General features: G+C 39.6%; 1 protein-coding gene across 3 annotated transcripts in view; it reads right to left on the bottom strand.

Moving 5' to 3' along the window:
- The window catches only part of LOC120791793 (sorting nexin-19-like), a 45951-nt gene that overhangs the window by 15725 nt on the left and 16378 nt on the right, over positions 1-13848 (bottom strand). Inside the window, exon 11 of one of the 3 annotated variants that reach the window (XM_040130512.1) lies at positions 6825-6891. The exons of the other annotated variants lie outside the window; for them this stretch is intronic. Coding sequence (XP_039986446.1) covers positions 6876-6891 — 16 coding nt within the window. The 3' untranslated portion in view covers positions 6825-6875. Of the gene's footprint in view, positions 1-6824; positions 6892-13848 lie in introns of those variants that run through there. 3 annotated transcript variants of the gene reach the window in all.

The raw sequence follows: 13848 nt of genomic DNA, 5'->3' as shown, positions 1-13848 counted from the left end.
TTCTATCTCCACTACCACTACCAAACAAAGACAAAAATACCAAAAGAATCATCTAAAAAAAAGAGCTGAATTAGTGAGCAGACTTTTCTGAATATGTATAACAATGATAACCTTGCAGGCAGTGCAAGTCTTTTATTATTCTTGCTTAACTAGCTGGTACATGAAGACCTAAAAAATATAAAGTCTTAATCATGTTTTAGTATTCAGGCATTTTGAAATGGGAATAAAAAACGATTAATATCGTTAATCATCCCCAAGCTTTAGGAAAAAAAATCTTTAATCATCAAAATCATTAATCATCCCCAAGCTTTAGAAAAAAAGAAAAAAAAATTGGCCATATCACCAAGCCCTAGTTAGACTTCAAGGATACACACAATTTTTTTCAGTGAGAAATCTTCACAGGGTATCTTTAATAAGGAGTAACCCTGAGACATAACTACTCACTATATTGACAAAGTAGTAAGTTACCTAGAAAAGCCCCAGCCCCATTGGGTTGGGATTCATATTCCAGGGAGTTCTGTGAGATAAAATTGCCGTGCTCCTCATTGTTTCAGAGCTACAGCATTGGCAGCAATTTGGCAGCTTTTTATCCATTGCCAAATTACAAGATGTGGTTAGTAAGAAACGATATTCTGTGGAAAAATCCCTTGACCCATGTCTGTTCTGACAGCACTTGAATGTGCCAAAAAAACCCACTAGATATCTGGCACTGTAAATGATACAGAAATAGAGGGGAAAATATCCGACACATGCATCCCTAAGAGGATAAGAATCACTAATCAGCACACACATTATTAAAAATAATCCATTCTACTTTCCAGAATTAAATCCTATCCATATGGGGGTGTCACTGCTAAAGGATCACCCCCAAGAGCCCCTTCAAGCATGAAAGTTTGATGGCAAACCCTAACGTGTCTGAGCACTAAAACAACGATTAATTGATTATTCCAGACTTTCTAACAAAGACGGCCTTTTTTCTCCTAACTGCCTTGTTACATACATCCAATGCAAACAATACAGCTCTAAGAATGACAGTACATTCGATTGTTGCTTTTACGAGAAACTCTGTTGAGGTAAAAGTCAGTGCCATGTGTTCACCACAAGAAGCTGTGTTCTGCTTGAGATGCAGGGATAAAATTAGAGGTCAGTCAATATGATGAAGTGCTAATTGTCTAGCGTTCACAGCCAACCCTTACTCAGAACATGATTATAGACAGGAGGAGAGACTGCTAAGTTTAACACTACATCTGTTTACATACAACAATATACTACTTATGGATATATTAGCAAGAACGTGTTTCCTAAATCTAATCATCCTTTGCTAAAACAACATGACACCCATATGTATAGTCTATTTGGGCATTCCACCTAAATAGATTTGCCCCCACCTTAAAAGACGTTTTTTTCCTTTCGAACTTTGCTTAAAAACTGTTATAAGTGCAGATTGATTGAAAATGCCAGAGTGGTGCTGCAATGTGCAGTTGTTGACATTTTCTTGGTTATTTCAATGCTGTTAGTAGCTGAGACTAAAAAAAAAAAAAAAATTCATAAAGTTGGCAAACAGTAAAAGTGAAATAGGTAGGTCACCGAATGTCATCGGAATAGTACTGATGACTATCGCAAAAGTGATGTCCTGATTGGTCAAAAGAAATCAGCTATTAAGCACCATGCAATGCATGGCTCAATATACAGGAAGTGTGATGTTCTACATGAAACACAAAAAAAGAAAAAAATCACGCTGCTACTTTCAGTGTTCTGAAACCCCGTCTACATCAGATACATCTCAGCCATGTTTTTCAGTCGTCTTTCTCCCATTCTTTAAACACTCAACACTTTAACCAGTACAGCTGCTTATATCAGTTCTGCGCTGGTTCACACTTTTCTCACGCTCTACTGTGCAACAGTGCAAGCCTTTCTCATTTCTGCTTGCTCGTGGACCTGGCGCACGCCTCTGAAAAGCTGTTGATGCTTGGCTCGTGGCCTGCGTGACCAACTGATAATTAGAACCTCCTACTTCTAATCTTTTGTCAAGCTTGCACAGGAAAACCTGATTAATCCTGATGGGGTCCCGCATGATCGCAAAATTTTCTGTCCCAGTAAAAATTGTGTTGGTTATTTCACATGAGAGGTTTCTGTACGTTTCTTTTTCTCTAAGCTCTTTTCACTGGTTTTATGTGGGCCAGACTCAATTGGGAAAAGGTGATGTCACATACTTCCGTGCTCAAATCAGAGTTTAACAACATTGTAATCAAAATGTGATGACAGTTGTGTGGTTGTATTCTTATGTTGCCATGCCACTGTCAATCAAATACTGTATGACCAGACCCAGCAAAGTCTTCATGAAGCATATTAGCTGAGTTCTGGAGTGTTAAACTTTTAATAAATAATATGTAATGACATTTTTTCCTAAATTTAACTTTTTTGTTTATTTTGTCATGAATATTCAATGTTATAGCTGAAGTCTTCAGGGGCTTTAACATTTCTTTATTTTCCTCTAAACTGGTCAGAATTTGAAGGTTCTTTATATGACACCAAAAGTTTAAAATATTATACTATACATTGTACAAAAGAATTTGCAGTAGGCCTTCTGTTGAGCTTGCCATAAATTTCTACACAGTGGTGACTACAGAGTCTGCATGTGAGGGCAGCTTCAGCAAAACAGCCGCAGAGGAGATGGTCCACAAACAGGAATATAAGGCATGATGAGATCACTAAACCTCAACATTAGGGGGCAAAAAGGCAAACTCAATGACAGGGAATTGGGTTTAATCATCGTCGTATAATAGTCTGCACAGTACAGGCAGAATACAGAAAGACAGAAAGATCCATCTCCACAGACACACACAACAGCAGAAGCAGAACCAACCAGACTTCCAATCTATGCCGTTCTGAACACCACAGATGTAAGCAATGAGGACAGTTGTTTTGGCCTAAATACATGATGAGTCTGATCCCAGTGAGGCGTACACCTCAGTGTAGTCCACTGGCTCAGGGCTGATCCCATCACCGCCTCCATTCAGCCCATGGTGCTGTTTTACAGCTGTTTAAGGTCAGCTCTGGTCTGTGTGTATGTCTGAGTGTGTGCATGTACGTGCCAGGCCTGGTTTTATTGGGACCCTCATGGTGTCTTGTTCCTCATCGATGGTAAACACACAGAAACGTGACATTATAGCCCACAGTCACAATTTAATCACATGATGGCCACAGAGATCGACATTAACACCGTCTTGGTTCCATTCATGTCACATTAATATGTAACGGACACGCATAACATACAAGACAAACACTGAGATAGGTCAGTGATTGCAAACACCAACACACACACACACACACACGCACACTCGCACGCACACTCGCACGCACACACACAGAGCAGAATGCTTTCAACCAATTAGAGCTGACAAATGCCAAGAAATTCTATATGAGAGATTGTGGTCTGGTCGAGTCATAGACTGTAAAGCATTATTCCTACCATGAAAACCAACAGCTCAACTCTGTCACAGAGACATTTTTCTAAACAAGAGAAGAGCGCCCAACCAACGTTCTGCTCTCTGCCTGTGGGCATAATGTGGCTTAAAACAAACAAAGCATGTAGTGTAGCTGTATTAAAGTCACACTGATACAAATGTTGGATGATATTAGGAGGAGTATACACAATATGTCTATGACACCAATCTGGTCTGTCAGCCTGCTAATTTTACAAATTTCTTGTAGATGTTTGTGTCCTCATTACTGGCATTTTGCAGTACACGGTGCTGATCATAAAGAAAAAAAATAGATAATGTATATTAGAGCAAGGGGCCGGTTTAACAGTATTGTACACAAGCAGCAGATGATTGTAGCTGACCCAAGACTGCCTGGGTGAAAAACATGCTGCTCACACGAAAGAACACAGGGACCTAGCCAGCTATTCTCTCTGGTAGTGATTACTCCCAACTCCTCTGCTGGGCTTGCCAGGAAAGAGACGTTTACAGTGCAGGTGACATACTATAGTCCTAAGTGGAAAATCCCCTCAAGCATTGCACTTGAGTTTCCAAAGGTACACAAGCAGCAGACATAGAGTGTAGGCAGTGCCAGCCCAATATGAGCTGAGGGGAAGATTCCTGAGAGTTAGAGACAGAACACAGCTCCACATATCACATCTGCCTAGCTCTTTTATTCATATGAATTCAAATGAAACTATAAGAATCCACACATTTTCAGCACTATGCAAACTGACCTAGGCTGAATGGCACTTAGTGTAATGACTGACCAAATTTATTGTAACATTATTGCTCAGCAAATTCTATAAAACTGAAATGAAATTTGAATTCTTGTCACTTTTTGTGAGGAAATATAAACTAAAATGATACTTCAGCCATTGTGCATATTTTTCCATTTTTCAAAAGAGTATAAAACTGTTTAGGGGCTTATTCTTGGAAACAATGCCTAAGCTTGAGCCTCTGGGTACTCGTTTCGTATGGCCGATGATTGACATTTGAGGGTTAACATAGATTGCTAAAGTCAGCACTGATTCCCGCTAGACATTACTTTGTTTTATTTCAGCTCCTGCACAGTCAGAGTTTTGTTCATCCTGCATTATAGTAAGGTGGGGGTCTCTTGTTAGCCGTCTCTTTTTCATTGGTCCAGTTGGATAAATAAATGAACAGACTGTAAAAACTCCCACCAAAGAGCAGTCCTGTAACCTGACCACTCCATACATCATCACTCTGTGATTCGAATCACAAAAGTAATGTACAGAGTCATGGAATATCATACAGAGTGTATAAATCACAGATGGGATAAGGCAATGGATAACAAAATCACCTTTCAGCTGGTTAACTGCCTGTGTGGCGTTTGAATTGAAGTTTCAAAATATATTAGGTGCCCACACCAATCAATTTACAGTATCAACATTAGTCAGGTTTACATTCAATGTATCAAAAATTTTTAACCAAATTTCCAAACACCTGGTAAAAGAAAATGTGAATTAATGTGTGTTTCCAGTCCGGCATCGAAGAACAGGTTGCAACCAGATGACATGATTAAAAGAGCGGCAGTCAAACCTCAAACGATGGGAAACCACATAGAAAACATGACGGAAATATGACATTTCTGCTTGTTTTGCTTGTTTCATGTATTGTCTTGAAAAACATTACAGTCTCCTCATCAGTCATGAGGACTCAAATGACATTTAAGTCATCTGATTCAAGTACATTCTGATTTTCTAGGTCTGATTGCATTGCATGTGGTTGCAGTTTGTTTTTATTGAGAAACCAAATCTTCAACCTCAGCCAAACAAAAAAACTTTTTTGCAACAGTTCGACTTTATTACAAAGTTCTGGCACTTCCACCCAGATTTTGCATCGCACATTTGAAAATGTGCATAAAAACAGGTGGATGGAACCAAAAATTCACACCTGCTGGAGAACATTAAAGTAGGGGGCAATAACACTGCTCACACAACTTAAATTTCTTCTTCTTGGTAATTACAGTTTTGACCAAATAAAAACACAAACAAACATCAAGGATATATATACTAATTTCTTTGTAAAAAATGAATTTTACCTTTGACTTTAAATCTTAAGCCTCTTTAGCACAGTTCATTTAATAATTTCCTATGACACCCTTCATTCACTGGGTCAGCATCTCGTGTCCCTAGAATCATCTGGGAGGCACACTGTGTACTTTTTTAAGAGTTGTAGGACAAAGGCCAGTTATACTCACAAACGCTCAAGGGTTTGAATCAACTGATTAACAGAACAACTGCTGGGCTCAGCTCCAACAATCAACCTGACACAATCAAAGACAATCAAGAGAAGCTTTGAATGTTTGGAAGGAAATCAATAATGTGTGAAGCAACAAAATTCAAGTAAACGCAAAAGATCAGCTGAGCTGGCCTAAAACTATGTAAGTGTTGGACTCCACTGGGATTTATTTTAGTTACCATTTATGGTAAACACAGACAAGTATAACCAGGTCAGGCTTCAGCTAAAATAAGCCCACAGCCAGTTTTCGACAGGCACAATGTCATTGCACAAGTATGTCTCTGGAGACAGAGGATGACCCATGACTTTGGAGCCACATCCAGGCTCAGGTGAGTGGTGAAAAGAGACACCAGAGATGTGAAGAGGCCAAAGGGTCACTCCATGACTTCATCCCACTACTGTCCGTATTTAAGGCACAGTGTTTATCACTTATCGATTTCACTTTGCAAACATCCCAGCAGCGTTTCAGCACAGCTCACTTTTTCTCCATCTAACAAGTGTGTAGACAATTCTGATGCGTATTATTTTTAAAGTTCTGCCAAGGGAGGATTTCGATGTTGCTACAACTCTCTAACACTAAATAAGGATAAATGGACACAGAGGCTGTTAGCTCTAACTGATGGCACACTGGGGCTGAAGGGATAAGTGTGTTTCATAACCTTCAGAAGAAGTGACCTTGGTATTTGACCTATAATGTCCCCTTGAGATGATTACATAGGTCTGTAGGAATATGAAAAGTAACTGCTGACTACTAATAGCCTGTAATAGAGCATAATATTTATAGTTCAGAAATGTCTGAAGATGTTAAAAAAAAGGAATAAAGCCCTGAGCAGACATGATAGAGACATGACACAGGGAAAACTTACAAACTGAAACTTACAACTGAAGGGTAAGATATAAGCCACGCAGACAGCCTGATCTCGCTTTGAGGAGTGCGTCTGAATTTGGCTCGTCTCAGTAACAGCCTGTCCAGGGATATCATACCCCCCCCCCCCAAACACACTCTAAGGAGGCTGACAGATAGCTTGCACCATTATGTAACAAGCATCTTTTCCATCCAACATTCCCTCCTCTTCTTCATATCTGTCACGTATGGCCCCGTCTGTCTGACCACCAGTATACTCAGCCTCAGAGTGAATTCCAGCTGAAGAAGAAAAAGAAGAAAGAAGTTTGGACCTTCCATGCGGGCTCTTCTGTTTGCACTTCATGCCTGGCCCCAGGACCCATATGTCAAGGCACAGCACCAGAACAGAAAAAAAACACAAGAGTCTGATATCACCTCCCCACTGTGAAAACAACCAGATGTGTCAAATCCTCCCAAGCTGAGAAGGGATCTCTGTTCAATCATTTAGAGGAGTTAGACTCTTAGAAGTACCTGGATTTCCCACATCCCTGTCACTGAGAATCATTAGATTTTCCCACAGTAACGAGGCATGAGGTCTTCTGTTATGTTAAGACGAAATGAAAAATGAACCCTGAAACTTGTACAGTCAGGCAGAGGTACCAAATGAAACACTATGTCCACAATAATAAATTCTAGGAACAACAGTTACTGAAGTCCCAACTAGACTAAAATTAGACTTGTGTTCAGAGCCAGACACATATGGCTATTCTCTTATACCGGTAATATCTCAAACTAAATATCCGCTAATACATATCTGTACATGTAGAGTAATTTTAGACCAGAGTGCATGAAAGTATTTTTCTCTCTCTGGAGGACAAGGTGTCAAGCCTACAACAGACTACCAGCCAAATGACCCATCTGACATGCGTAAACATCACTACATATGGATCTGCTCAACACATGATACCAGCATGGAGCTAGCTGGAGCCCTAAGCTGTGCCTGAACTGTACTGCTAGTGCTGTGGCTTTTGCAAAGATGAATAACAGGCTAGGACAGTTTCCCAACAGTAGGAAAAGGGAAACAACATTAAATTTGAGAATAATTGCAGTTTTCCTCCTAAAACACTTGGTGCTGGATGCTCAAAATGAATCTGTGTAATGACCTTCTGCAACTATAAAGTTTTTGACAACAGAAAAAAAATACAGCTATTTAATTATATAAATAGCATATCTTCGATTTCTTCAACACTGTATTTCTTACACCTACAATAATTGGTTCTTTGGCCAACAAGCTGTTAATACTGACAAACGTTGCTGAAAGTTAAACAAGGAAGATCTTTTCTCTGATGATCTGCCTTTCTTTCTCCATCAGAGAATTTCTGCTATTTCTCCCAGCTTAAAGGGATTTCACTTTGAGCAGCGCCCAGTGACGTAAGTGTTCTGTATTTTGAATCAGCAGCAGCAGGATACAATTCTGCCCTGGCTCCTGGCTACCAGTCTGTACACCACAGGCTGCTGCTATCCATCTTCTGTAATCCATCTTCTGTAATCACACAACTAAATAAGGTGGGTTGTAGTTTAGAATAGAGAAAAAGGTTAGCAATATAGAAGTTTTTCTAACTAGTATCATAAACATTGTTTATTGTCCCAGACTTCATAATCAGGCTTTCTGGCTGATGTTGCTCACATAACGTTTCTCTTCATTGTTGTGTTTGCTCTCTGCTAGTGCAGAGGTGTATAAAGTCAGGCAACACAGATACCAGTAAAATTTGCTCCTGTATTGTTTTCCCTTGCTGTGGTTACTGTAGTTGACATGGTCAAGCTAAAGAAGTTCAACTATCATTATTTCCAAATGCAGCGGTAAAGAGCTGTGGGTATTCATGGGAGCGGCAACTGCCCTCCCTCTCCTTGCCGCTGCTGCCAACCTTGAGAAGACAGCTGCCACTGTGCCACAGCTGCCACTTTACATTGAAAACAATGGTGGCAGCAGCAGCAACAACTGCTTGCTGTCTGAAAGCACCTTAAATATAAAGTTTCTTTCATCCACAAATTATGACTACATCTGGCTAGTCATCTTTCCACTGGTGTTTCTAGAGCCAATCCATTCTTGGATGTTGCTCTATCAATTTCAATGCAATCCCTTATTCATCTTTCGTTATCCTGTCTTACAGACCCACTACTGTGCAACCCATCACCTTCTACAATCACCACTATGACCTTACAGATGTTATAGGACGTCAAACTGAGAAGTTCCGTCTTCTACCAGCAGGCTTTACTCCACCACTAGCAGCAACTATAAACCAGGGAAATCCTGTCCCATGTCCTGTCTTCATGGGGGTGTGTTAAATCAAGTTGCTTTGTGTTGATTGAGTCTACTTGCCAAACTCTCTCTTTCAAATGAATTTCATGGTCCTGGTCGGAGGAAGGATTTGCTCAGTTGTCACGGAGATAGTTCAGCTTTGATCCCTTCCTATCTGTAACTGAGGCATTTCAGTGACAACAGAGCAAACTCTATCTTCTGATGAAGACTGTGAGATGTGTCTGAAATTATCAAAATAAGGCCAGTGAGTGGACCATGAGTTAAGACCATTTTTATCAAAGCCCTGAACACTGTTCGTGGAACATGGTTTTGCAGTGCCTTAAAGACCATCTAGTTGTTGGAAAGTTATGGTATCTGATGTGGTTTCCACTTTTCATACAAATTGTGTTTGATGACACAGTCTTCACAAATTTCATCTACATGAGCTTTTAGAAAACATGCAATTAGGAAAGACTTTAATAACCTGATTAACATTCAAACTTTTGTTCTTGGATACAGAGTGCAACAGTGCCACCCGCCCATGCTCGACAAAATGTGCAAATTCAAGGGCAAGCTGCCAACTCTTAAAGGTGAAAAACAAATTACGAAATAGTATGCAAGAGGACTCAAGGCACATAAAATATACTACTTAGAAAAGCTAGGGTTATTTTGTTAATCCTGGAGTTCTGACCACATCTTCAGAGTTCTCTCCAAATACCAACCCCCGAAGCCAAACAACTTGTTCACCACTAGTGAAACCTAAGCGGGCCATTGGATGTCAGATGGAGAAGCCTGGGCATTAATTAACAGTGTAGCTGAACTAGAGACAGAGAACTGTTGACAAGCTTTGAAGCCTCCATACTCCCCTTCATCCCCAACTCCATCATCAAGCTGTGAATTGAACTGTTTATGGAAGTGTTAATATGCCGTTTTAGGGGGTAAAAATATAGGATCATGTCATTGTATGACAGGTGCAGCTAAAGACTGGCAGAGCAGAGATGCCACACAGAGTTTGGTGAGATAAAATCTGTTTTGCGGAAGCCCTTCATACCAACAAGCAGCCCAACAACAAAACAGAAGAGGACTACTAAGCATCAGCAAGGTAGTAAAGGTGCACTGACAAATAGCACCTGTGCATTCAGCAAGTAGGTGGAGTGCTAAAAATGGCAGTCCATCAGCAGATATGACGTGTACTCTGGACTCGCAGGGGGAAACAAGGGTGTTTTTGTGTGTGTATACATATATATGTATATACTGTAAGTCTGTGTATGCATATTGATGGATGCTTGCCTCAAGATGATCCCCAGCTGAAGTTTTTGCACCTTTTTATTTGACAGTTGACAGATGAAGGAAGCATTAGGTTTCTGGACACATTTAACAAAACACAACAGTGAGTATAACTACAAATGCTTGTGATGTTGACATAAAGAGGCTGCACTCTGCTACATATACAGTATGTCGAGACACTGACAACAATCTGGCTCCAGCTGGATTTTCCATCCAGACTGCTGTCTAAGAGAAATAGACTATATTCATCCTAAACTGTCCCACTTTCCAGTCCATAAAAATCAGACATCTCCCAAACCAGAGCCTCGCCTGGACCCCATTTATAGGAGCAGAGAGCTGGCATTTCCAGCCAGATCTGTCACACACACACAGACCCAGATTTGGCGACCCAGAGTCGGGTCCTGGTTTCATCTCTCAGACAAAAACACACTTTCTTTATCCACTCGCAATTCCAAATTAAATTCCGACATATGTGCATGCCCTACAGCTTTGGACAGGCATGGATAAGGTTTCTGCTGCCTTCAGCTTCTATTTGCCTTCAACTGACAGCTGTCAGATTATATAAAAAACTTCACAGCACTCAACATATCTTGACGGTCCCAGTAAAAATGCTCCCTGTGAGATTTTTAGACAAATTTGTGGATTAATTTATTCATGAGAAAAACTGACTGAAACTGAAAAAAAGGGTTTAGTTACATCCCTCCATGAGTGCACTACCGGGGCTATGCGTTAGGACCATTGTGGTGTCTGTTTTACAGTGTCTTTATATTTCTTCTGTGTACTGAATATGTATTGAAAAATATGGGAGGTACATTTGGTAACCAGTAGTGGGCAATAATGAACAAAGAGGTGTTCGGCTTGAATAAAATGAAGGACAAGGTGGAAGCAAAGCAATTTTCTCCACTGAGTTCATTAGTTTCTACTTTATCCCAACATCTCAAAAGTGTCTAATCAAGCCTGCTTTATAACATGACCACTTAATAAAAGAAACAATTAGGTGGCTGAGTTTTGGGTTAGCTGTAAGTTTGAACTCATGGTTGGGTTAGTTTAACCAGTGAGTTATCTGGTATCACAGTGTGAAGCACCAGTAATGTAGCTAGAGTTACCTTTAGCTTAATAAAACTTGTGCACTGATTTTTGAAAAAAAAGAAGAAAAAAGTGGTGGTTAAGTTGTTAATGTAAATGTGATTGGAGTTTCCATATCTGATTTTAAAGAATGTCTGCTAGCCACTATTTTTTTTATAATTATGCCATTTTTCAATGGTACAATTATATACCATTAATATATAATAATAAAATTAACATAATTTAGTTTTATATTGTGAAATTTGATTAATTTCTTTTAAGGAAGCACTAGATGACTTTTGAGCATTCACGGTAAAAAGACTACGAAACAAGTCACAGAAGTACAGCCCTGCATTACCATCAGGTGAACACATTTTTATGGCTAATCTGTTAGGAAACAACTGGCTATTCATGCAACCAGTAAATTCATACTTTATGTATGAGCTACTAAAAGCTGCAGAAATCACTGTTAATTCTAACAGTTGTACTTTTTGTCATTTAATTCAGCTTCAATATTAACAAGACTACGAGTGTACAGCCGTGCTAGCAGCTCTATGAGGTTGTACTTAAGCAAAGAGGTGCTCTGAGCAAAATGCTAATGTCAGCATGCCAGCATGTTCACAGTGATAAAGCTGATGATGATGTTTATCATCATTCTTTAATCACTTTTTCCTTTTAGTAGACAGGCTTTTAAATTAGGCTTTTATGTAAATTTAATTTTTGTGTAAGCTATCGTTGCTTTATTTTTGCATTTTACTTTCATGTAACAATTTAATCCGGGCCTGTAATTTTTTTAATTGTTTATTTGCTTGAATTTTATTTATTGATGATTTATCATCTATTTATTCACCACTTTGTTTTTAACTCTGTTGAAAAACTATAAATGAACAGAACTATTTTAGTAACACAACATGTGCTGTTTCTATCAATGGCAAATCACAGCATCTTGTGTCCTCTGCACAGAGAAACCAGTTGATGAGAGGAGATACCTGCCACACAGAGCTGCCACTGCAATGTTGACAGACCACTGCCTAATATAGATGAGGCTAAACAAAAGTACAAGGCCTTTCATACTTGGCTGGTGGAACTTCTTAAAATAGAGGACTCAGTATCAACGTGAAGCAATGATATTCTGATACTGACACCCCAGGGAACGTGAGGTCACAGCACTAACAGCACAAACTTTAGAACCTGAGAACATTGTCTGCATGTTCAGTTTACTGGCAGCAGGAGCTATACCTAACTCTGACAAATGTTTGCGGAGTTGATGTCAGGCATCTCTTAAGGGCCAAATAGTGCAAGCATGCATGTATGCACGTAGATTTATATATTTTACAACACATGTAATCGCGAAAAAACCTTTATACTATTCAAAATAGGGCAAGCTTATCCAATCGAATAAAGAGCATATGTCTTTACTGTTTATGTTTTTGTTAAGTGGTTAATAAGTACACTGCATGGCAAGTGATGTCCCTGATTTTATAAGACATGGACCACTGCAAGGACTCAGCCTCAGTCCAAAATATCAACTCTCTTGACTAATGACTGTACATAAGCCAGAGTCCCCATTCCAGCTCATAAACAGCTCTCTTTGTGGAATCTTCACTAGGTAACACGTGTCTTCATGTCCTGACCTGGCTGAGTCTACAGACTCAGCGGCCCCCTGCTCCGTAGAATTTTCCTTCACTTTTTTTACGGCAGAGAAGCTTGTAAAAGCTATTTGAGAAGACAGAGTCATTAAGAGGCAATCACTGTTAAAGGGAGATAAAAACGATTTGCGTTTTTATAGCAGCATTAGCCAGATAGACATACTGACTTGCGGTTGTTTTAAAATGTGACCAGCATCTGCTTATAACCACTCACTAGGAATGGCGAAACTGAGTGAAAACAAACACCTCACCTTGTACTTGGTCAACAACTGCTGTAAAAGCACAAATGAGCAAGGCACTTAAGTCTCCGCTGGAGCTGATCTGCACCCAAAAACATGAGACTTCACTTACACTGCATAGCTCCTGGGTGCCCACAGCAGAGAACTTTGGTTGCATTGAGAAACTCCCAGTGCGAATATGTCAACTGTGTGAATGTAAAATAAAACAATGATGATAAAGAGCGAGAATGCTATGCCAGCAAAACCTCCCCCCACCTTAATTAAATTTGTCAAACATGTATAGTATCTACATGAGGTTTTGTCTCTGTCATATTATATGAATAATCGTCATTGTAATTAAGAATAAAATAAATTTGCATTACAATTGGTGGATTGTAGTGAATTGGAGTGTCAGCATCTCAATGTCTTGGTCACAAGTGAAAGTGAGAAGGACTGGGAGATTATGGATAGACCAAAATGAATAACCTTCCTTACATCGGAAAAGGTGTCATTATGTTTCAATTGAAGTGCTTGTCAGATGGTCAAACAGTCTCTGATACACCTCCCCCTCAAAACCTTCCAACGTTGGAATTGAGGTAACTATGTTTGACAATTTCTGTAGCTTTCCAAAACAGAGAATACAACAATTACACCCACTTCATGCATCAGTTGGCCAGGTGTCCAATATAAAAGTGTAAGAAGGGTTTTAAATTCTCTTTCTAGGTCTTCTATGTACAAC

The sequence above is a fragment of the Xiphias gladius genome, chromosome 7 (assembly GCF_016859285.1).
Source record: "Xiphias gladius isolate SHS-SW01 ecotype Sanya breed wild chromosome 7, ASM1685928v1, whole genome shotgun sequence".
NCBI lineage: Eukaryota > Metazoa > Chordata > Actinopteri > Istiophoriformes > Xiphiidae > Xiphias > Xiphias gladius.
This window is presented reverse-complemented; position numbering and strand designations above follow the sequence as displayed.